This window comes from Triturus cristatus, chromosome 3_2 (assembly GCF_964204655.1).
Source record: "Triturus cristatus chromosome 3_2, aTriCri1.1, whole genome shotgun sequence".
Taxonomy (NCBI): domain Eukaryota; kingdom Metazoa; phylum Chordata; class Amphibia; order Caudata; family Salamandridae; genus Triturus; species Triturus cristatus.
In genome coordinates, this window is record NC_140584.1 from 819331343 (window position 1) to 819355830 (window position 24488).

The following is a 24488-nucleotide window of genomic DNA, read 5'->3' on the forward strand; positions in this document are numbered from 1 at the left end:
TCTCTGCCGGTTGAGCGCAGAGTTAAGTGCGATGCACTTACCCCTGAGCATCGCCTTAAATGCGTCCCACCGTATCAGCTCCGAGGTCTCCTCCGCACCGTTGAGGGCAAAGTAGTCGTCGATAGCCTCCCGCAGTGATGCGCGCAGCACTATGTCCCTGGTGAGGGAGGCGGGGAAGTACCACTTCCGCTGCTGACCCCGGTTGCCCGCCCATTGAAGTGTGATCGTGACCATACTATGGTCAGAAACGGAGAGTGGAAGGATCTGGGCATCTCTTAGAGCCCCCGACAGAAAGCGATTAATAAAAATATAGTCCAACCGGGAATACCACTGATGGACATGTGAAAAATGGGTGTAATCCTTCGTGGAAGGATGAAGGGTGCGCCAGGCGTCGCAAAGGCCCAAATCAGATAAGCGTTGTTTAGAAGCCGTGGAAAAGGCACCCGATTCAGCCCTCTGCGAGTGCGAACTATCCAACGCTGTCTGCCAAACCAGATTAAAGTCCCCCATCAGAACAACCGAGCCCTCCGCAAACTGTTCCAATTTCGAACAAAAAGTGGACAAGAACCCCGCCTGACCTGTGTTGGGCGCGTAGAGGGAAATGAAAGTGCAGGTCTGTCCCCTCAAAACCCCTTTTACCATCACCCACCTCCCCGTCTTATCCGAGCATACCTCCAATGGCTGGAACTTCACTCCGCTATGAAACAGCAACATTACCCCCCTGTGCTTGGTGGTGGCGGAAGAACTGTACATGAGTGGGTATGACCTATGCCGCAGCCTGATGTCTTCCCCCCACGCAGATGTGTTTCTTGTAGTGCAACTATGTCTAGGTGATGGTCCGATATGTACTTCATCACCCTCTGTCGCTTCTGGGGGGAATTAAGCCCTTGTACATTCCAGGAGCCTATGGATAAAGCCATCGCGTATTTGAATGAATGCAACCATCAGCAGCAAAGCCCAGGGCCTTCTTAGCAGGCATATGGCCGCCCCCGACCGGCTCCGCCAGCGATTCGTACGAGCAGGGGCCCCCCGAACAGCACCCGGAGCCTCAGACCGGTCCGACAGCACACCCCAGCCGCTCCCGGCCCCCCTCGCTAAGGCCTCCGCTGGATCTCTGGGGACCCGCCAGTCGGTGCTAATGCGGTGGCGGACCTCCTCCGGCCCCCCCGTCCAGTGCTCGCGTGCCCCCTGTCAAAGTCTCTCTCTGCCGCCCCCCGAGGGGGAGGCGCGTTGCAGACGGGGTGCAGCCGAGGGCCCTCGGTGCGACCACGAGGGGACGGCCTCCCACCAGCGCTTCTGGGTTGCAGGGACACGCACGGCGGCTCACCAGCTGCCCCTCTTCTCGCTCATTCCAGGCTTGCGAACTCTCTTGGGGCCCCCTTGGCAGTTCTCACTCCCGTTCCTCACCGTGCCTCCGCCGCTCATGCTCCGCTCCCTCCTCAATGAGGCTGCTACATCCGGGGCTGCGAGATCGCGGGTCCCAGTCTCCGCAGAGTCCGCAGCCTCGTGGGGATTCCCCGCCGGGCGACGCCTAGTCCGCGTCTCGCCCCCTCCGGGCCCGGGCCCCCACGAATGCACCCAGGGAGCTGCAGCCGCACTCGTCCCCAGCCCAGGTGCACCGGGCCGCCAGCCTCGCCCGGCGCGGAGCGCCGATCTATCTGTGGGAGCCGCCATCTTGATCGTCGTAGGCGCCGCCGCAGCCGCGGGTCTCGGGCGCTCCAGTCAGCCTCCGAGCGGGATTCGCCCAGTTCTACCGTGCCCATCAGCTCGCCTGTGCATTCGGAGAGCGTTCGTCCCGCCCAGGGACCCAGGAACCGCGCTGTAGCCGGGGTAAGCCCGGGGTGGTGCGGGAGCCGACTCGGACTAGGTCCGATCGGCCATCTTGCCCAAGCCACGCCCCGCCAATTATGTTTTAAGGCCTAGTCCACTAGGCCCCAAGGGCCTATCTAGTCTCTTTCCTCATTTCTGGACCGCCTCTCCCAATCGGGCACTCCGGGCCTGCTCCTGAGTTTTTTCCTTCTGAGCAGTCTGCTCTCCGGCTCTGAGTCTGCACCATCCATGCTTCCACTTTTATGTGTCAGCTAGCTTTTCGCTCTGCAGGGAGGCCCCCAGCACTCTCGGTTGCCAGCCGGGCCGCAGTGTGCACTTGGGTTATCACTGGAGGGTTCCGGGTGAGGCCGGAAGGAAGGTGCGAGTCTGTCTAGGCTTCTATGGCACCCCGCGGGCTCAGCATCCTTCTCAGGTCGGGAGACCTCAGGTTCCCTACTGGTCTGGCACTTCTATTCTTCAGGGACGACCCACCATCTTCTGCTCTCGGCACCTGTGAAAGCGTCTGTTTCTCCATCTCTTTTCCCCTGGGGCCCCACTCTGGCATGTCATTCTCTGGGGTCCCACCCCTGTGTCCGCCTTTGCCTCAGTTCCGGAGGCCTCCGTTATCAGGGTCAGCACTCTACTCTTGAGCGCTGCTCTTTCCGCAGAAGCGACTCCTCTCGCCTCGGATTCCCTGCGGCCTCTCGGAGTCATCCCACCCCGATCACTGACTCGGATGCGCGTCCGTCCAACAGGTACCTCTGGTCAGGACCGTCAATGCTGTGGGGGCCAGGAGGGGGAATGCTGCCCCTTGTGGAGTCAGGACGCCCCGGATCTTGTCTTCGCTCTCTCTCCTCTGGGCCGTCTTCCTCAGTGAGCTGCCATTTTGTTAATCTTCAGTGCGTCGGCCACGGCTTGCGGTTTGGCCATGTCTGGCTCTCAGGGCCTTCTTATATCACCCGACATCTCTCATTATGGTGCCCTGGTCTAGGACTGCCAGATTTGGGGTGCGATGCTGAAGAAAGAACAGGATTTGTATAGGATTAGTTATGGGCCACCGGAGCCTCCGGCGAGTGCAACTATGCGGCCATGTTGCTGGCCACTCCATCTCAGATTTTAAGCAAGTTGAGAAGGTATGTTGGCTTATTTAGATTGATAGCTTTATAAGTGAGGAAGCATAATTTAAACTTAAGTCTCACCTCCAATGTGGAGCCAAAATAGTTCATTTATTATTAGGGAAATATAATTGAGTTTTTTAAATGAGGAGATGTGACTTGCCGCTAAGTGAAAATGACTTTTAGAGGCTCAAGGCTTCACGGGGTTATTCCCACTAGGATGGAGTTGCCAGTGTTTATCTACTAAGCTTGGGAGTGCATTGAAACTGATCATAGCATATACAGTATAAAAATACCTGGACATTAAATGCAGTTTTAAAAAGAGAATAATGCCGATGAACTACTCTTTCAAACTGTTAACTGTGAAAGCTGCCAGATTTATACCTCTACCAAGAGAAACTCTTTATATTCGCTTATGTTTTAATATCCTATAGCAGTGTACATCGAACAAGCGATGGGCAATTCCCACATTTTAAGAAATTCAGCTCTTGTTCCCTCTGATAAGACTACCAATTTCAGTAGCTCTTTTTGTAAGAGCTTGGCTACCAATTGGATTGCATCGAATTTTGTAATTTCATTTATATAGCACTTACTATCCTTGACTAGTCATTTTTACACCAGGCACCACTTTGCTCTGGAACCCATGGTAAGTAGTAAATCTAACGATTATTGTTTGTAATTAAGATTGGTCTTGTGTTCACAAGCAACCCATCCCGTGCACTCCCTCAATTTCTTTTCCTGGTAGATTACATTAATATGAGATGGGTATGAACATTAGTAGGGCTGGAGGTGGATGCTGGTATGTGAGCTCATGCAGATGGTTGTTGGGATTAATAGAGATGGGGAGGTTAGCTTTTGTGAAGTTGCAGGGGTTTAATCAAAGAAGGAGAGGATGCGATCTCTGAAATGAGTTGTGGGCAAATTGCAAAATACATTAAGGAAGACTAAGGCAAACATGCATGTAACCTAGAGTAGGCTGTGTTCAAAAAGTGTAGGCGTGTCATGAAAAGACTATTAAAACATGGGATCAAACAAAACATCAGGTGGTCATGAATTTTAACAATTCATCTAGGTTGTGACTTGTGACTAAACCTATGACTTCAAACTGAAAGTCTCTGTAGCCTTGCCCTTTGTCACCTGTCACCAAAAACACATTTAGTTATCCTCCCTTTCTTTCTAGGCCCACACTAAGGCCTATATGTAGGGGCCTGGGGCCCAACACTCACTTACCAGAGAACACAGCAATTCTCCTCCTTGTGAACATGTACCGGTGTTTACAAAGATTAAATTATAGCAACAAAACTGTAATATACCTTTTCCATTAGCAGAATGACGAAGAATGGAACTAACAAGTTAAGGAGCATATTATAGTGATCAAAATTAGGATGGGCTTACCAATATAGCTTTGGTCCGCCAAACACACTCCGTGAGTCATAGAAATGGGGCTAATGCCAATATCCATAGGCTTGCTTCCTAGAAATATAACCAGAGCATACAAAATCTAGGCCGTTAAAATAGGACTAGAATCAATGGGATGATGTTTGGTCTAATCCTATGGATTATTTGGCTAAGGGTCAGGACTCCATGCACATTAGGCCTGTTGCTATGGTCTTGGGTGTTGTTTATTCTGTTTCTATAATATTCTTTGGCTCTTGGCTGTGAATGTTAACTCTAGTCATTTTACCAGATTTACAAGTTGGGAGAATTAGCTGAATAGTGCATTAAGCTCCTGTTCATACAGAGTGTATGTGTGTGTTTTTGTGTAATTTTCACAGGGGTTATTTTTAACTAATGCACGCATGGTAATGTTTTATGGTTGAACTCAGACTGGTACCCTTTTGTCAACCAATTTATTTCTGTTTATTTCATATCATTGAACTGAGAACTGTAAAAAGCCTAAACGATAACCAATGGTTATGTTAATTATATTTCTGTTGTTTTCTTCTCCCCTTATCCTCTGCTATTACCTGCTGTTGCCTGCGCAAGCCAAGGTGAGCCAACATTTCCTTACTGTCTGGGTAATGTGAATTAAGAATGCCATCACATTGCCTTGGCTTTCCTTTGGGATGCTGCCACCTCTCTGTACATAGTGGATTGGGCTCTCATAGGGCTCAGCCGTGGCCACACTTGAGGGAGAAGGAAGATCTAGTGCTTCTGTCACAGAAATGTGGACAGGGCATCACCCTTGGGTGGATCCATGTGTGAATAGCTGTTAGAGTACTCATTTTACGGACGTTGCGGGGGGGGTCAAAATTGATGATTAGGTTCAAATATGATTATATTTGCCATGGCACCTGCGTCTGTATGCAGTGACATTCATTCCTAGGACTAACACTCTGCATTTGAAGAATGCACTGCAAGATTTCTTGCTTGATCTCCCTTAGCAGATAATATAGACTTCTTTGTTGCGTCCTCCTTGGAGTTTCCTTAATGGTGGCTTGCCGGACACGTGGAATCAAGTTGTCTTGACCCTTTTTGCTTACTACAATGGATGCAAACACCATTTAATGTTAACTACCTTTTCCAGTGAGAGTTCAGATGAGCAACCTAGCATCTACATTATTCTAAGGCTTATGCCTTGTTACCTTAAATACTGCAGTTGCAGATTAGAAGAGTTGCTCTGACTTCATCCTCTGGAACAGCGATTCTGCACAGGCTCACCAAATCAGCCGTCGGACTTGGAATGCATTAAATGATTCTGCGGACTTTTGTTTGGTTAAGTATAGCAAAAATGTTTCAAAGCTGGGTTTATTGTTACAGCCTAGTGAATGTTACTGTATTGTGAAGCTATAAACTTCTGTTAAAACGTCCCCCCTGGTCCTATTCTTCTGATGCAGAAGAGAAACAATGATCACTCAAGTCCTTTACATAAAAAAAGGACACAAAGTGGAATTACATCATTGAGCATTTATGGTAAGTAATGTCAAGTGTTGGGGATCTTCTTGTACACCAATGCAATTTTGGAAGCTGTCTGCATAACTGCAATAGCTTTGATTACTCATGCAACCAGTCAACCAAGCAAATAAATCCAACAGTGTGTTAGGTAATGACTTCACTCTGTGCTGAGGCTTCGTCCTACAGACCGGCTGTGCTGCAGCTACCCTACCACTGGATTGGCTACACTTCAGGCTCTTTTCAAACTAGATTTCTGACCTGTAGCGCTTTTTTCCATGCTGGAACGATGTTTGCGGAGCTCCTCGGACACTGGATTGGTAAACTGCAATGAAGCAGCTGCCACAGGACACTCTCTGACCTGACTCCTAACCACATGTGTAAGTTGCAGGCTAGAAGACCTGTGTAATGCACACTGCCCACCTGCATGGCTGCCAAAGGCTGATGTCTGGACCTGACAAACCCCCAATATGGGTCACATCAGCTGCCCTCTGTTTCTCATAGTCTTGTCTGGTTGAGGCACCGTCAAGTGTATAGAGGTTGATGAGATTATCTTGAGTGGTTAGGTCTGATGGTGTGTCAACTGACCTACCTGTGATTACCATAGTCTCTGGTGCAGCAACCACGACCATATTCAGGATGTGAAAGAGATTATGTGAGGTGTAACTTGAGAGAATGGGATACCAGTATTTTAGCCATGAAAGATAAGTGGACAGAATGCAAAATTTCCTAGCTAACGTGCAGGAAATTTTCAATTCTATTAAGGAAGCGGAGGCAAGGATTAGGCTGTATCTTTCTCCATTTATTGTACTCCAGCAGCCTTTCAAAGAAACACCATTCACATTTAAAACGACATTTCCCATGGACACAGGGAAAATGAAAACAGAAAATGTCCCAAACAGCATCAACCAATCCTATGCCAGGACACCTCAAATCCTCCCCTGCGGGCGACCCGTTCATGGTAGTCTTGAAATTGTTCCTGCTTGCCAGTATCTGATCCCAAGGTAAAAGAAAATTAGGTAAGTTTACGGGAGTAAGCTCCTATGAAACCACTTAACACCACTTAACTTGTCAACTGGCACTGAATAACAACATCATCATCCATAGTTTGTAATAAAGAACTTTCACCACAAAGATTTTACTCACCATACAAACGCAGACTTCTGGGAGGGTTCAAATGAAGACCGGGTGGGCTAATCCTCGCCTCCGCTTCCTTAATAAAATTGAAACTTTCCTGCACGTTAACTAGGAAATTTTGCATTCTATGTCAGGAGCAGAGGCTTCTGATTAGGCTAGTTTAAAGCTTGTCCACCACCAAAGAACCTAGAGACACTACTGGTTTAAAGTAAAATCTTTTGAACGTGGAGTCCGAGGACCAGTCCGCGGCATTCAAAATATCCTCAAGCCGTGCTCCCAGGGTAAAAGCCTTGGATGCCATTTCACCCCTTACAGAATGAGCTCCAAAACAGGAGATATCTATACCAAGCTTCCTGCATAACCCAGCGGACCCATCTCGCAATAGTAGGGGACGAAACCGCCCTGTGTGCCTTTGTAAGAGCAATAAACAACTGCTTGACGCCCTGTGGGCGTATATCTATTGTTGCAACCTCATAGGCTTTGAGTGCTCTAACCACACACAATTTAGGAACATCAGGAAATGCAGGATAGGAAACAGAGCATGAATTGCACTTAGTACGCCTAGAAATGTGAAAGGTAACTCCTTTCGGAGTGAAAACCCGGCCTGTGAGGTCCAAGGCCCTCACATCCGATACTCTTCGACAAGAAATTAAACACAGCAACATTGCGAGCTTAGCTGACATCTATTTTCTCGATAGATATTTGTTAGATGGCCACGATCGAAACAGGTTCAGAACTTTGTTCACATCCCATAAAACTGAGTAACGTGGCTCCGGAGGGAGTGACAGTCTGATACCCCTCAATAATTTACAGACTAAAAGATGTTCCCCCATCAGGCGATTATCCAGTGGAACGTGGCCCGCCGAGATCGCTGAACGAAAGGTATTAATTGACCTATAAGCCAATCCCTCCTTCGCCAGCGAGGCTAAGAAGTTAAGGACGTGGACAATGTCCGCCCCCACCGGATCCACTTGTTGTCGCAGACACCAACCGCCCCATCGTGACCAGGCTGATCAGTATCTCTTATTGGTGCTGTCAGCCCAGGATTTAGCGAGCAACGTGGCAGCGTCTTCCGAAAGGCCTGGTACTTTACAGCGTTGCCTGTAACCCACCAGGCCATCAGACGCAGACTGCCTGTGGTCAGAAGGCGGTGAGGATTCCCCTAAGGATCCTTGAGGAGATCGGGACTTAGGGGTAGAGGGATTGGAAAATCCCAGGAAAGTTCCATCAGAACCGGAAACCAGACCTCCATATCGGGGTAATCACCACTAGATCCGCTTGTTGTCTCCTCACCTGGGTTGATAACCTCATGATCATTGCAAAGGGGGGAAACGCGTAACCCCGTTCCTTGCTCCAATCCTGAAGGAACGCATCCACTGCCAATGCCTCCGGATCCGGGCGCCAACTGTAGTATCATTTCAGTTGGGTGTCCAGCCGGGAGGTGAAGAGGTCCACTGAGAACGGACCCCATCGGGCCTGGATTTCCCTGAAAACACTGGGTTGAAGTTGTCATAGGCTGGTGTCCTTCCAGTGGCGAGAGCACCAATCTGCCACCTGGTTGGACGATCCCGGAAGGTGTTCCGCCGACAGGGATATCTGGTTGGACAGACAATATTCCCAAAGATCGCGGGCTAGATTGGATAACGCTTTGGACCGAGCCCCGCTGAGATAGTTGATGTAGCGCACCGCTGCCACATTGTCCATCTTGAGTAGAACACAACTTTGGACCTTGTCCTTTGTCCAACACTTCACTGCAAACTAACCTGCCATCAACTCCAAGCAGTTGATGTGCAGGGCTTTTTCTGACGAGGACCATCTTCCGCCTGTAGATACTTCGCCGCAACGAGTGCCCCAGCCTGAGCCACTGGCATCGGACTCTTATTACCAGATCCGGCTTGGAACCGAATATCGCTCTGCCGTTCCATGCGTCCATATGTTCGACCCATCATTGCAACTCTATTCTAGCCTCCTCCGTGAGAAGCACGACCTTTGCGCAAGTGAAAGGCTTTGAGACGCTGAAGGGCCCTGTAGTGTAGGGGACCCGGAAATATCGCCTGAATCGATGATGAAAGAAGGCCTACCACCCTGGCCAAGTGCCGTAGCAAAATTGTGGGCCTTGCTAGAGTGCGCCTCAGCTCTTGTCTGATTTTGAACAACTTCCGAGAGGGCAGGGAAAAGGTGGCCACCACGGAGTCTATCATAAAGCCCAGAAACTGCATTCTCTGTGAAGGGAGAAGGTCTGATTTGGTCTTGTTGATGACAAACCCCAGTGACTCCAATAGGGACACCGACTGCTGTAGGTGGACCACCAACTTCCGCGGACATTGACTCATGATGAGCATGTCGTCTAGATAAATTATCAACCGGATGCCCTCCGATCGGAGGCGTTCCACCACTGGCTTCATCACCTTGGTGAAGCACCACGGAGCGGAAGACAGCCTGAAAGGAAGGGAGGTGAACTCGAAAATCTGCGAGCCCCACTGAAACTGAAGAAAACGTCTGTGTGGGACAAAAATCGGGATCGTATGGTAGGAATCCTTCAGATCCAGGCGGGCCATCCAGTCTCCTTCCTGCAGCAGATCCCGCAGGAGGTGAATGCCCTCCATTTTGAAATGGCGGTAAATGAGCCACCCGTTGAACTCCTTGAGATTTATTACGGGACGATAGCCCCCATCCTGCTTTTCTACTAAGAAGATGTTGCTGAGGAACCCCCGGGGGTGTACAGTGGAGTGAGTAATCGCACCTTTTCTCAGTAAGTCTGAGATTTAGTTGTCTATTAGAACTCTCTGAACCCGAGTAAAGGCTATAGGTTTGGGTCGAAGGGACTGCTTGGGCATGTCTGAGTACTCTATTTGAAACCCTCTGACGGTTTGCAAAACCCAAGCATCGGAGGTAAGCAAAGACAAATTGTGAAGAAAACATTGGAGTCTGCCCCCCAACCTTTCACCCCTCGCATTCTGAACTCTCACCTCTTTGATTGTTGTGTCCACCATCTCCTCTGCCTCTGCCACCGCGGCGATGGGGAAAACCCCTGGTCGGGTAGAAGTTCCCGAATTTGTCTGGATCTTGATATTGCCCTCTGTGGGACTCGCCTTGGTTATAGGAGGCTCTATTGTAGGGTCGGTCGACCGAGCGCCCCCTGCCAAGACCGGCTGCGCCAAAAACACGCGGGGAAAAGATGCGTTTGATTGACGTTTGGGCTTTATCCAAGAAGTTAAACGTATTGAGGAATTTGCCAAGTTCCTTGACGAAGGGATCTCCAAAGAGATTGGCCTCCACAACTGGGCCTGCTTCAGAAGTGGCTAGCTCTCCTAGCTTGGGGTCTATTTTAATGAGTATGGACCTGCGTCGCTCAGTAGATATTGCCACATTAGCATTACCCAGAAATATAATCGCCCAACCAGAGAGTGTGTCCGGGGAAATCAGAGTGCCTGAGTCCTTGGCGTCCTCGGCCATATCTAGAATTTTTGCCAAAGGCGCCGCTGTGTCCAAGAGTTTATCTTGGCACGCCCTCCATGAGCGATCAATACCTTTTTTGGGGTCTCTTACAAATTTTGACAAGAAGGTGGACATCTTGGGATCTATTTCCGGTGCAACTGCGACCTTACCCTCCAGGGTAGGACGCTGGCACCCTGCACGCAGGCAACTGCGCACTTTTTCATCCAGGGGCTTACGTAGTCTGGCCGACATGTAGGCCGCCACCTTGGGGGCTGGAACCTATTGCGACGAGCGAGGATGTAACAATTCGTCAGGATTGAGCATGCCTGCACTAAGGTCTGAAGACTTTGACTGGTCAGGGTGAGATGGGTGCCATGGACGCTCCTACTCCCCATCCCCATCGGAAGTCTGAGGGGACTCATCTGGGTCCAGCGTAGCTACATCATCGGGAACCCCAGAGGGCCCAGCCGGACTCTCCTCCGGATTACTAGGGGGCACAGTAGTCTTGGTGTCCAAGAATGCTTTCATTAGGCGCGAAAAGGCATCCAAGTCCACCCCCGCGGCCTCAGAACGCTTCCGTTTGGGCACTACCACACTAGTGGAGGGTTGGCCTGGAGGTAGGGGAGGTGTATGCCCCGAGAGATCTTCCCTCTGAGTGAGGGGTTGACATTGTGCTTGAATTATGTCTATTTTCTTCTCCAGTGGCGCAACCACCTGGGACACTGCCTTAAATATAGAGGAGTCCATAACCTGACAAAAATGGTCATCAATCGGTAGGTACATGACCTTCTCCTTCTCTTCATAATAATCGTCATACTCCATAAGGAATTAGTGTCAGGCGTCTGAACAGGCAAAATAAGGGGAAGCAATAAAGGGCAGAACCGTTGCCAAATCAGCCCATACATATATGGGATCAATCACTCAGATCTGGGACCAAGCACCCTCTGTATCCTGAGGTTATCGTTAGTTAACCTGCCTGGGCCGGTCCCTTCAAGTAAATTGTCGTGCCTGCGACGCGGGTGTTCAGGCTCTAGTCAGGGGCTCTTGACAGTAAAATTAGCCCAAACGCATTTAGACACACAAACGATCTTCCCCCGCGGTCACGCGAATCCGTCTGAACCGCCGTAACCGTTAGGTCGGAACTAGACGACTCACGGTCGCCCGGGGGGGTAAAGCTCTCCGAGGAGCGCAAGCGAGAGGGCGCGCGGTCCCCTAGCGGCGGGAAGCCGTACCGCGCTAAGAGCCTGAGGCGGAATGCCGTGACCGCGAAGGAGCGGAGAGACGCTCCCGCGGTAAATCTAAAAATGAAGCTGGCAATTAAACAGTGAAACCATCGCTAAGCAATTCCGTTATAACAAAATGCCGCGTAGGCCATTATACTGAAAATTACCACATAAATCAGTCAGAATTATGAAGAAGTAAAAGAACACTCATCTGTATGCTGGTTGAGCAGCGAATAAAGAGGAGGATAGAGCGCCCGCAGGGGAGGATATGAGGCGTCCTGGCATAGGATTGGTTGATGCTGTTTGGGACATTTTCTGTTTTCATTTTCCCTGTGTCCATGGGAAATGTAGTTTTAAATGTGACTGATGTTTCTTTGAAAGGCTGCTGGAGTACAATAAATGGAGAAAGATACAGCCTAATCAGAAGCCTCCGCTCCTGACATACAATTAAAAATGCTATTTTATGTTGTGGAAGTCCTTCGCAGTTATAAAACCTTGTTATGACTAACATAGTCAAACCATAAAAACAAAATTTTCCAATTTCACCTGCTTATTCACCCAAGAACTTTCTAGTCACAAATTCTTGATCCCAAATTGATAAAAATACTGAGCCGTCAAATCCACCCACTATAAAGCTTTTATCTTAGTAGCCAAAAATACAGACATAACTTTCTTCAGAGCTGTCAAACACTTCATCAACCCCTTCCAGAAAACAAAGGGATAGCTCCAAAAACTCACCACAACATCCTAACTGGTACAACTTTAAGATTCTCTCACTTGGAGATCGTATGGCCATCCTCTTTTGAGCCAATTCATTGAAAATAAAGACAATATCATGCTTTTCACCATCCTAAAATTCCTAACTGGCTTAGCAATTACACCATTTTTCCCTATTGTCAATACCTTGATCCTACAAGGCATCTTCCTGGACATCCTAAAAGCAGGGCAAAATCTCCTGCTCCTAAAAATAACCCTCTTTACTTTGTATACAGTTGGGAATGGGTTCACCCTACCAGTTCCATTTTTGAAACCTCCTCAAAGCATCTTGTTTATTGGATCACTGGCTCTGTACTGACGCTTTTTCTATGAACATAGAAGTAGTGGCATTCATGAACATAGAAGTTGGGGCAGTCATTATCCTAGAAGTTATGACAGCACTCTTACTCTACACACAGTAGTTGTGTGTTCTGCATTACTATAAGTACTATAAGTACCCAAGCTTGAATGGAGCTGTTTCAAAGGGTGTCCTACTGATGTTGCCTCTTAGCCTGATGAGATTCTCAGAAGTGTCTATTAAGTTGAAGCATTGATTTAGCCCAGATGTTACAAGAATGCTACAGAGGCCAATGGACTGCATTTGCTGTGAGCTCCATTCTCATTAGAATCAGCCTGGGTTTTTATTGCAATATGGTATAATGTATTGTATTGCAGCATTTATATAGTGGTTACTAACCATAAATGGGGCCCTGAAGCGCTTGCCTCCATAAGCAGCATGCTCCATGGTGTAGGGTGTGTGGTTGGAAGTGTGTTGTCTTTGTTTTGACCATTTGAGGAATGTGTTTCCATGTTATGCGTGTTGATCGCCAAGGTGCTGTTATTGTGTTATGGCACGCAGTGCGTAGCAGTGTGTTGGATGATGAAGTGTAAGATATAGGTATGCAGTTTTATGTTTTTTCAGTATGCTGGTAGCTTTGAAGAGCCCTGCAGGTCCCTTTGTGGTATTTCATAAGATAGTCTGCTTAGCTGGTTCCTCTATTAGGTTTTCCAATCTAAGATTTTGTGTATAGTTGTGGTCCTGAGCTATATACACACTCCACCTGTATCACACAACCTGCCCTGCACACATTTGTTTGAGCCTCCTGTGAAGAAACTATACTTACTTATGGGATAATAGGTGTATTTTAAAATGAAACTCTTTTGTATTCATGTTAATACCTCTTTTTGAATGATTTCCAATTATGAAAGATTGAAGACCATTCTCTTCCATGAACAGTTACATGGATCACGGTACCATGTACTTCTAAACTTCAAGCTTGGCTTCCAGAGTGAATCATCGTTCTTGATTATTTTTTTTCCATCCATTACCGCATCACTAACATCCAGTTCATTGACTTTGGGTGACCCGCCGCTCGCTGCAGAGAAGGCAACCAGTGTCTCCTGGTTGTACTTCCCTTCTCAGTAGCATAGCAAGCATTAAACAAGTTGACCTTCAGTCAGTCGTCAATGACCTGCAGCGCCCATGACTGTCCTCAGCACAGCAAAGCTCTGCGTTGCGTTGTGTCGCACCATTGTGCTCTCTACTGCTGGTTCATATGAGCTTTTCACTAGTTACTAGCGACTGTGGTATTCCACAAGGACACATCTTCTCCTCAGTGGTATTGAACTTCCCTATGAAACCATTCAAAATTCTACTCGCTACCCAATCAAAACTTACTATTATGCTATTGACATGTATCAATAAATAGATATTTGCCATGTGTGCAACTATATACTAGTGCCCAAGATTATTTATAATGTGTCAACTTAGGTAAAAAATCAACATTAAAATAATAACTCACTAGTTGTTAATTGTTGCTTTTCTCTCAGACTATGATGGTGTTTCAAAAACTAATGTTTCGGCTTCTGTTTTTGGAATTTATTTGTTTACAAGCAGATAGTATGACTTTCCAAATGGGTGACTATGGCACACCTCACGTGTCTGTCGGCCAGTTTCCTGTCACGTCCTTTTGATATGTTAAAACTACAATCATTTGTACTGAGGAAGTCCCCCGCTGCTTTTTTTTGCTTTATGCGCCCACTATCCCTGGAAAGCACAGAGTGACATCACCGGGCTTTTGAAGTGTTGGCATGCCAGGCCACCACTGCCAAATGGAAGTGCCCCAGTCAACAGGTAACAATTCTTGGCAAAGCCGATAGTTCTGACCTTGGCAATCGGGTGCTATAAGTCTTTTTTTAATTTCAAGCACATACCACAAAAAATGAAAGAGAAAGAAGAATAGAAACATGCCACCACCTAATCATGGTGGACTTATGCTAGCCATAAAACTTAATAAAACACACCAATAAATGAGACCTCTAAATGTAATAGCACAGTGCTGCTGTTTCCAAGCATACATGTGTCCTCATTATGGTTATAGACGCCTTTTAACTTTTAATGCATGTCATAGGAAAACGTGATTCTTACTCGCACAAAGAAAATGTATTATTGCCTTTGTGTTACTGTAACCTAAAAACGTAGACCAAACACACAAGGATGACAACAAAAAAAGAAAAGATTGTTAGAATGAAAAGTAAAACGTATCATCCAATCAACCCTGGCACTGAAGTGCACCTTTTGCTGTATGTTGTGATGCCACACTGATGGTCTGTAATATGTATTTATTCTGTATTATGCTTCTTTACCTGTTCTCTGGGTGTGATCTGTTTATTATAAAAATATTGTAGTTAAAAAAAATAAAAATTGACTGTGTATCTGCTGGATAACGATGTTCCTTTTATGACCTACAGAGGATGTTCCCCTCGGGCGTGCCAAAAGGAAGAAACTCAAACAAAGCAACACATTAGGTGAGTTGCTGTGGGAATTTCTGTGTCTGATTTATAGATTTATGTTACAGCAAACAAAGGATGGCCGGAATGCTGACAATGCAAACATTCTCCCCCAGTCAAAAGATCTGGGTTAAATCCATCGTTCTTTTGCCCACTACGCCACCCCAGTTTGGACCCAGCCATATGCAAATCAGTCTTGACCCTGTGCCCCATGGGAACAGTCCAGCCCGAACTGCCAGGCCAGGTCCTCCCTGGTCCAGATACAAGCATCCTGGGACCGGTTTCAGAGTATGTCACCCTTCTTCAGCCAAGCTAGCTTGAATCCGGTGGCACCATGAGGCACAGGGTCAAAACTGATTTGTGTATGGCTGGGTTCAAACTGGAATGGCATGGTGAGCAAAAAAACGATGGATTTAGGCCCAGATCTCTGTACTGGGGTGAATGTATGACATTGTTCTGCATTCTGTCCATCAACTGTTGTTTTTGCAGTGATTATAGATTTAAACATTGTTTTATGAAGTGTTTGTTAATGCTGTAAAATAATATTGATTATTGAATTAACTCATTTGTAAATTAATATTGTTGGATTCCATAGTAACCTAATGCATATATGGTCTTGTGTGAAAAATTAATTCAACTTTCTTTATAATGACTAACAGTTCCATGATGGTGATCCTCATATCACTGTTGCTACATATTTCCAGGTATTGCTGTGGCGTTTCCAATATGTATGTGTGGTACTTTAATTATCATTTTCGTAGCATGTGTTATTATAGATACACATGCTCCACATACTCCTGCCATCTAGTGCTGGGCTTGGACTTTTGGGAGTTATTTTTCTTCTTAGAAGTGTTTTGATTCACGAGATGTGCTGTGACTCTCCTCTTGATTCATAACACGCTTAGGCACCAATTCTATCCTAGATAGGTTTTTTTTCACACTATCAAGTTAGGATATACACAGAGACGTTTTTTGGGCTCATGTGGATGAATTTCAACATCAATGTTTTGGAAGAATAGTCTGCATCTCGACAACTCTGTCGTGCTGCTTCCACGGGCACCTTTGTAAAACTGGAAGCCTACGCTTAATGCCCCAGATGATAAAGGCCTCCCAGTTCCCCTTGGGGTCTGTGTGTACTCCAGTGACACCAGAGAAGGCAGATCTGAAGGGGGCAATGGAACAGACACCCTTCCGACATTGCCCCCCTTGAGGTATCTGTGATTGGATCAACACGACATCGACATCCTGTGCCTCTCCCCGAACTACAATGATGCCTTGTGTGAGACTTGCTTCGCCCGCCGCTCGAAAAAAGACGTTATGGTACAGAACTGAGAGACTGTGTATATCAGAAAATGCCCCTTGAAACTCTGGATATTTTTGGAGAAAAAGATCTCTAACTAAAACGCACAGAGTTGTAAGTACCACATCCGAGACCCCAAGCCATGATTACCTAGAAAGTCCCATGCCAAGGTAGAGCACTGCTCCCGCAGCAGTCTGTCATCGAGTCCCTAGCACAGACATAAGAGACTGCCAACTCCAGGGCCTCTGTCGCCTTTGAACTCCTCTTGGCACCACAAGAACTCTTCATTATTTATTCAGGCTCTGCCTAACGGTGTCAACCATCACTTGCCTTCAAGCCCTATCAGAGCATGCCTGTTCACAATGAAGCTGGTGCTGAAGGCTCCACCAAAGCTAGAACCAAAGAACCCATTGACGCTGAAAATCCCATTGATGCGGAGAGCCAGATCTGATAAATTGAAGGCACCGATTTTGCAGCGACTCCAGGATGAACTCAACACCAGGCAAAAGCATCTCTTCATTCGCCCCATCACCAGAAAGATGTCAGCGAAACTACCTCTGTGGAAGACATCAGAGACAATTCCTCACAAGATGAGGCTTGCCTTTGAAGAAGAACCCTACTCGGAGGTGCCTCTTGAGCCGCCACCAAAGAAACACAGGGATGGGGACACAAGGCCTCCTCATTGCCTTCACCACTTCCATACCAACCCCTCTCCCTCTAATATCATTCATGGCACCTTCTCTACCTCCACCAGTCACCTCAGGGGTTCCCACTCACCTTTTTAGTTCAAGGCAGTCCATATGATCCTAACAAATCATATGACCAGCCATTAGTCCCAGGGCCCACTAGCGACCCCTAGGAAGATGATAATGTTGGCTTGTTCCTACTGTGCCCCTCGCTTGCCACCCACCTTTGCCCCTCTCTCAGAGCGAACCTGACCTGGACCACTACCCAGTTAGGACATCCCTACTGAATAACACCACATCCTATCATGAGGTCATTTAGAGGGCCACTGTACACCATAAATGTGACATGCACATTGTCGAGGAGAAAGAGGACTTCCTAGTGGAGACTGTTTCCAAGTCCAAACAGTCACTCCAATTCTTATCCATGCTTACAGACCTGTTCAGACCTGCTCAGGAAAAGTTCAAGAAGATAGTTAAAGCTATGTTAGTAACACTTAGGGTTGAGAAAAGTATCAATTCTCAACTAGTGACCCTATCTACATCAATGACCAGGTTATCCCAGACTCCCTGGTGGCCACACCACTTGCAAGTGAAGCTCTGCCCAAGCCACAGGTGACGTACCTGTACTTGGTAAGGACCAATCAATCAATCAGGACTTATAAAGTGCAGCTAATCACCCGGGAGGGTATCCAGGCTGGGAGCTGTGCAGCTCCGGAAGAGATCAATTGAACATCCAGGTCTTGAGTCCTTTCCTGAATTCCAGCAGGGAGAGGGAGGTTCAGAGGTAGAGTGCGAGGTTGTTCCAGCACTTAGTGACGAGGTATGAGAAGGATCGTCCTCCACTGGTGCTTCGGAGGATGTGGGGTGTGTGCACGAGGAAGGCGGAGGCTCAGATGTCTGGAGGGTTGGTGGAAGTTCAGTCAGTGGTTGATGTATGCTGGTCCTGGAAGGGCCTTTTAGGGGTTAATCAACATTTTCAGTTGACATGTCTTCTGGATGGGTAGCCAGTTGAGCTTCCTGAGGTGGAGGGTGATGTTGGTGAGATCGAGGATGAGTCTGGCCGCTAAGTTCTATATGATCTGAAGCCTCTCCGAAGGTGCGTGGGGATTCCTACGTTGAGTGCGTTGCCGTTGTCCAGGCAGCTAGTGACTAGGGCTTGTGTGATGGTCCGTCTTGGGTAGAAGGGGAGCAATTTGAAGATCATACGGAGCATGCAAAGAGTGAGGAAGCAGATGGAGTAGACTCTGTTTATCTGGTTTTTCATGGTAAGTTTGCTGTCCAGGATAATGCCAAGTTTGCGGGCAAGGTCCGTTGGGGTGGGTGAGGGTCCTAGTTTGGAAGACCACCACGAGTTGTTCCACTGGGAGGTGTTATTTGCGAAGATCAGCACCTCTGTTTTGTCAGTGTTGAGCTATAGGCAGTTGTCCATCATCCAGTCGACGATGCTCATCATGCATGTATGGAAGTTGGCCATAGTGGTTGAGGGGGCTTCTGATAGCGAGAGGATGAGCTGGGTGTCGTCGGCATAGGATATGATGCAGAGTCCATGTGTCCTGACGATGTTGACCAGCGAGGTCATGTAGGTGTTGAAAAGAGTGGGACTGAGACGAGCCTTGAGGGATGCTACAGATAATGCTCTTGGATTCCGAGGTGAAAGGTGGGTTCTTCTGGTGAGGAAGGAGGCAATCCATCTGAGGGTGTAACATTGAATTCCGATGTGGTGAAGTCACTTGATGTGGGTGTAGTGGGATACTGTGTCGAATGCTGCAGAGAGGTCGAGGAGGATGAGGGCCGCTGTTACTTCTCTATCAAGAAGGGTTCTGATGTAATTGGTGGCGGCAATCAGGGCATTCTCTGTGCTTTGGTTGGTGCAGAATCCAGATTGGGAGGTGTCCAGAAGATTATTGTTCTCCAAGTGTTCTGTGAGTTGGCAGTTAATGGCCTTTTCGAGGACTTCGGCAGGAAAAGGGAACAGAGAGATGAAACAGTAGTTCTTGAGTTCGCTGGGGTCGGCGGAAGGTTCATTGAGGAGGGGTTTGATTTCTACGTGTTTCCATTGTTAGGGGAAGTTGGCTGTGATCATGGATGCATTGAAAATGGCGGTGAGTTCATTACAAATCCTCTTGCTTCCAAGGTTGAAGATGTGATGAGAAAAGGGGTCTGTGGGTGGGTGCTCCAAAGTGGGCAGAGGTTATGATGGCAGTGGTGTCTTGAGTGGGGAGCTCGCACCAGGCGGTGAGTAGGTTGTCAAGGTTGGAGTCTGTGGTAGTAGGGTGGCTGAGTATTTTGGCGTTAGCTGGCTAGAGTGCAACATTTTTGTAGGTGGTGGATATCTTGTTGTGTAAGAAGTCCGCTGTAGGAGAGTAGGATCTGCTTCACATGGGTACCCCCACTTTTTGCTGGTGTTTCACTGTTTTTCGACCTTAGTCTGGCTGTGGCCCTGCTAATTAGGCCCACAGCCTAGCTGCTTTCTCTCTAAAATGGAATCCATGTACATTAGGTACATTTCTAATTGGATTCTGGAGTACCTTATAAGCCCCTGGTATACTATGTACCTAGGGCATAGGTACCTCAGAGGCCTACCAGGGGCTGAAGCATGTATTATGCCACCCCTGGGAAGCACTCCAAAATGGCACCACAGATCTGCTACTGCAGCCTGGGTAATATATATATATAGACACATATAAACCTATAAGTCACTTCTATGGCAGGCCTTGACAATCCTGAAGGCAGAGTGCTTGGTTTTGTGTGAGAGGATGCCCAAGCATGAGCTGAGCCCCTCTGCAGCTTTCGGAAATACTTCCTTATGGCTGTTCTGTGATGCAGCCATACCATATACTCTTAAGTGCATTATAACCTCGCGGTAAATGCTAACTTTGGAATGGCTGCATCAAAACATGTTGTGTTTGGTGTCAAACATCTTGGAATACTACCTCCCCCCTTATCCCCCCCGCCAGTTCTGTCGGCAGGGGTAGCATTCCACCCTTCTAGAGGGAGAGACATGTTCACACTGGTCAAACTTGGTAGGACTTTCCTGAGCCCTGGCATCACAAAATGGATGCCTCTGCCACAGACACGGGTCTGGCTTCCTGCTGCTGACCGAAACTCCGGCAGGGGAGGCCTGGACAAAAGGTTTCCTGTCGAAGTGAGGTGTAACCACCTCCCCAGACAGGCAGATGTGTATTGGGGTTGGGCGGGAGCACTCTCTGATGCTTTGAAGTCCTGCACTGGGGTCACGTTTGGTGTCCCTGTGCATAGTCCAGTTCAAACCGGTTGCAGGGGCTACTTGCCCCTGCTCTGGCGCGAAACTGGACAAAGGAAATGGGTGTAACCACCCCTCTTTCCAAACCCACCCATAGGTGGGGCCATAGAGTTAGTCCATCCCCTAAACTTAGTATAAGTATAGGAATCCAGTCCCTAGGACTTTAGATTACCGTGGACGAAACTCTGCGACACAAATCCTGGACCTTCGACTTTCTATCCGGACTAGAAGACTGAAGAAATCTCCCTTGGGGTCAAGGAGTGACTCCCCTGCTTGGCAGGCACCAAAGAAGCAATGGACCAGTCTACATCGCTAAAGCTCCTGCCGGACGCCGAAGTCTTTGCATCACCAGAGGTGGATTTCCAGACTTCCCCGAGGCTACCCAGAGTCCATAGCAAAGCTGAGGCCCGTGGCTATCGTGGGTGACGTGGAACCGTGACCCCTGGACACCCTGATCTTTTGCAGCAACAGCATCTTCCTGGGCTTCCTCGAAGTTGTGCTTTGGGCTCCGAGTAGCCCCAGCCTTGAGCACCTCCTGCACCAAAGATTGCTGGCCTCCACTCCACGAGTGACCCGTGGGCCAGTTTCAAGTGCGACCGCTCGAGGCTCCTTCGCGATCACTAGCCCGTTGGCTAGCAGGTCCCCACGAAGGCAACTCCTCTTCTGCTTGGGCTTTCCTGGTTGCTCCAGCCGTGCCCTGACTTACCCTCGCTGGGTGAGTCCCTCAGACTTTGCTGGTCTGCACCGCAGTCCTTTCTCTGAATTCCAGTGACTTGCCGTTGCCAAGGCTTGTTGGGTCCAATCTGGTCGCCGACGCCGCAGCACTCGACAGACTTCGTGGGACAGCTCGAATCCGGCTCATGGACTTCGTCGACGCCTCCTGGATCTCGTGGCTGAAGAGTCAAGACACCCATCAACTCACTTGCAGCACCCGACATCTGTGGGCATTGGTCCATCCTGCCCTCGGTCACTGGCTAGTGACCCAGACTCCGTCCCCTCTGCTTTCAGGTTCCTTCCATCCCAGATCCAGGCTTGGATCTCTTCGGACACTTCTCCTCTTCATGGCAGCAGCAGTTCTTTGCAGGCTTCCATTGAAATCGACGACGCGACCCGGCCCGACACCAAGCGACACCTATGCACCCGGCTTCCCTGGGTGAGGTAACTCGAGTACTCCGGTGCTCCTGTAGGTGCTAGCCCTAGAACTTCTTAAGGCCAAAAGGGTTTGGCCCTGACTCGATTCCAAGTGTCCCTAATCTTTGAATTTCCAACCGCGACATTGCCCATAGAAGATAACGGGAACCCGCGGTTGTGTTCACACACTGAATACAGTCCCCGTGGGTCCCCTGTGTCACTACCTTGGGTGGTTCCTTGGGGTCCCAGCGATTCTACAGGCTCTAGGCCTTGTGTCTACTTCAGTCGTGGTTCTTATACCACTTTTTTGGTATATGGTATGGTACGCCCCTAGGGCCCAAACGTGTACTTGTGCTATTATTGATGCTTGCTCACTTGTAAATTAAGTACTTCGAACTCCAGCCTCATAAAGAGACTAGAGGGGTGTGTTTTAACCTAAATACATATATTTTAAATATATACCTGGTGTGGTTGTCCTTTCATTTGATCATTCAAGAGATTATAGACTGGTAAAAACAAGCTGCTTTACATTCCTTCAAGACTTAGCCTGAAGGCTGCTCTCCATAGCTACCACTAGGGTAGCTTTCAATAAAGGTTGTCTTTAACCTATCACCATAAGGGGTTGTTTGGACTGATACAAGGTGCCCACTAGAACTAGTGGACAGCATATATCAGGCCACCTTCTCACATCCGCCAGTGTGTCGCAGAGTTCCTGTGGGGTGGTAATGATGTTTTCGGTGGCTTATGGGTTGTAGAATTCCCTGATGATGTGAACAATTGTTTGCTGTGGTTGGAGATGGCTTCCATGTGGTCTGCAAGGGTGCCCCTTTTTGTCTTTTTTAGGAGTTGGTGGTATTGGTTGAGGTATGTCTTGAAGGTGGCACAGCCTGTGGGCTTCTTGCTGATGCATCATTTCCTCTCTAGTTGCTTGCAGTTGCATTTGGTCTTTCTTAGTTAAGTGGTGTACCAGCGGGTCTGTTTGGAGGATCTCTTGAGTTTGGTGAGCTTGATAGGGGCGACTTTGTTGGCGATCCATGTGGAGAAGTTCATGGTAGCAATACTTTGTTCCAGGAGCGGTGTGAGGTGCTTGGTGGCGGTGCTGGGGAGTCCTGTAATGGTGAATTGGACTATGACATGGTCGGTCCGGGTGATCTCGGTGACATGACTGTACTTGACTCTGTCGCTGGCCTTGAAGAGTGGGTCGAGTATGTGTCTGGCGTTGTGTGTGGGGTCGATGACTAGTTGGGCGTGGCCAATGTCCTTCATGCTTTCGAGGAGGTTGGCAGTTTTTGTGTCATTGAGGTCGTCGAGGTGAAAATTGAGGTCTCTGAGGAAGATATTGTGTTTGGAGTCAGTGGTGATGAATTTGAGAATGACGTTGCAGTTGGGGCATAGTCCTGTAGGTCTGTAGGCGAGGCTGCCTCTGATGGTGGTTTTGCTGTCGGTTTGTAGTGGGAAGTTGAAGTGCTCCATGATCGGGGTGGTGTTGTCTGCGGTGGTGGTGCGGTGGATGGTTTTCTCGTGAATTATGGTGATTCCACCTTCGTACTTGTTGATGAGGTCTCGGTGTGCTATCTTGTAGCCGTCGGGGGTTGCTGCAGCATTGTCAGGCGCAGATGCAAGGTTGAGGCAGGTCTTGGTGTGGAAGATGGAGTCGGGGGCTAGAGAGGTGATGGTGTTCCAGATCTTGGTGTCGTGCTTGCAGAGTGATCGTGCGTTGAGCAGGAGGCAGTGGATTTGCTCATGAATAGGTGTGGTCGGCGTAGTGGTGGTTGTGCATGCGGGTGTTCCGGTGTTGCAGGAGAAGAGACAGTTCCGGCTGAGGAATGGTCCTTCCATGCAGCGTGGAGAGGTGCGGCAGCAGTTGTAGTTTTGTCTAGGGTCCAGGTTTTGGAGCTTGGCAGCGGTGTATCTGTGGGTCGTAAGGGACCGAGGGTTCCTGGCGCTGGGCACAGTCCAGGCATGGACAGGCACAGACAGACTTGCTTTTGGTTCGCCCGCTTTGCGCCGTCTCCATTAAGTAGTTCCTGGGGGGAAGAAGGGGCGGTGCTGGCGGGAATGCGAGTGGTGAAAACATGCGGGAAGGGAGCGGCGGGAAAAGAAAAGCACTCAGAAGCAAGCAACTAGGCAACAAAGCTTTATTACACAAATCTGACAAACCATACAAATTTCCAAACAAGCAATACAATAAAAGTGATATGGAGAAAAAACAATGCTAAGTGAAAACAAAAAACGCAGTCTCAGACTCAGCGAAGAACAAATCAGAGCAGACAAACAGTGCGGGCACAGCAGAGGAAGAACAAGTGCTCAGAGAGCACTTGAGGATCAATGCGGTGTGGCAGTCAGGAGGGAAACAGCAGGAAATGAGCGAGGCAGCTGACCTGAAGCAAGGCAGCCAGGGAGCTGGCACAAGGACCTGCTCCAGGATAGCATGTGAGCTAGATGGTAGTGAACCCCACACGTTGGCCCACAGCCAATTCTGTCAGACTCCTTTCCAGGTACGACAAGTCCCAGTGGGAGGAGATGCCAAAACTTGTGAAACACTTCCCAGAGAATTACAGAAAGAAGGGGAATGAGATAGTGTCTGACGGTAAGACTATCTCAAATCCAACATTTCATGGTGGATATAGCCTCCAGGGGCGTTAACAGTAGCGTAGTCCTCAGACAACGCGCCTGGTTTCACATCTACAGGTTCAAACCAGAAGTCTTGCAGCATCTCCTCATGTAACGCCCTGAACGTCTCAGGATCGTTTAACAGACACGATAATGAGAACGCAACCACTTGTGAAGGTTTAGTTATTTTAATGAAGGCAAAAATAATACAAGGAATAAACAAAGGTTATAGTCACTGGAATCCTCCAGGCTAAGTACGTTACCAGCCCACAGCACGGATGGTCCTAACCGTCCTCTGCATATACGCCGATCCCGGCGTATGCCAACAGAGGGCAG

The 24488-nt window shown here is 48.4% G+C and overlaps 1 protein-coding gene across 2 annotated transcripts in view; it reads left to right on the forward strand.

Annotated features, from left to right (window-relative positions):
* Positions 1-24488, forward strand: part of TMEM237 (transmembrane protein 237) — a 215265-nt gene that overhangs the window by 38933 nt on the left and 151844 nt on the right. Inside the window, exons 1-2 of one of the 2 annotated variants that reach the window (XM_085648986.1) lie at positions 14396-14504; positions 15122-15178. In XM_085648986.1, coding sequence (XP_085505112.1) covers positions 14462-14504; positions 15122-15178 — 100 coding nt within the window. In that variant the 5' untranslated portion in view covers positions 14396-14461. Of the gene's footprint in view, positions 1-14395; positions 14505-15121; positions 15179-24488 lie in introns of those variants that run through there. The other variant, XM_085648985.1, reaches the window with a different exon arrangement.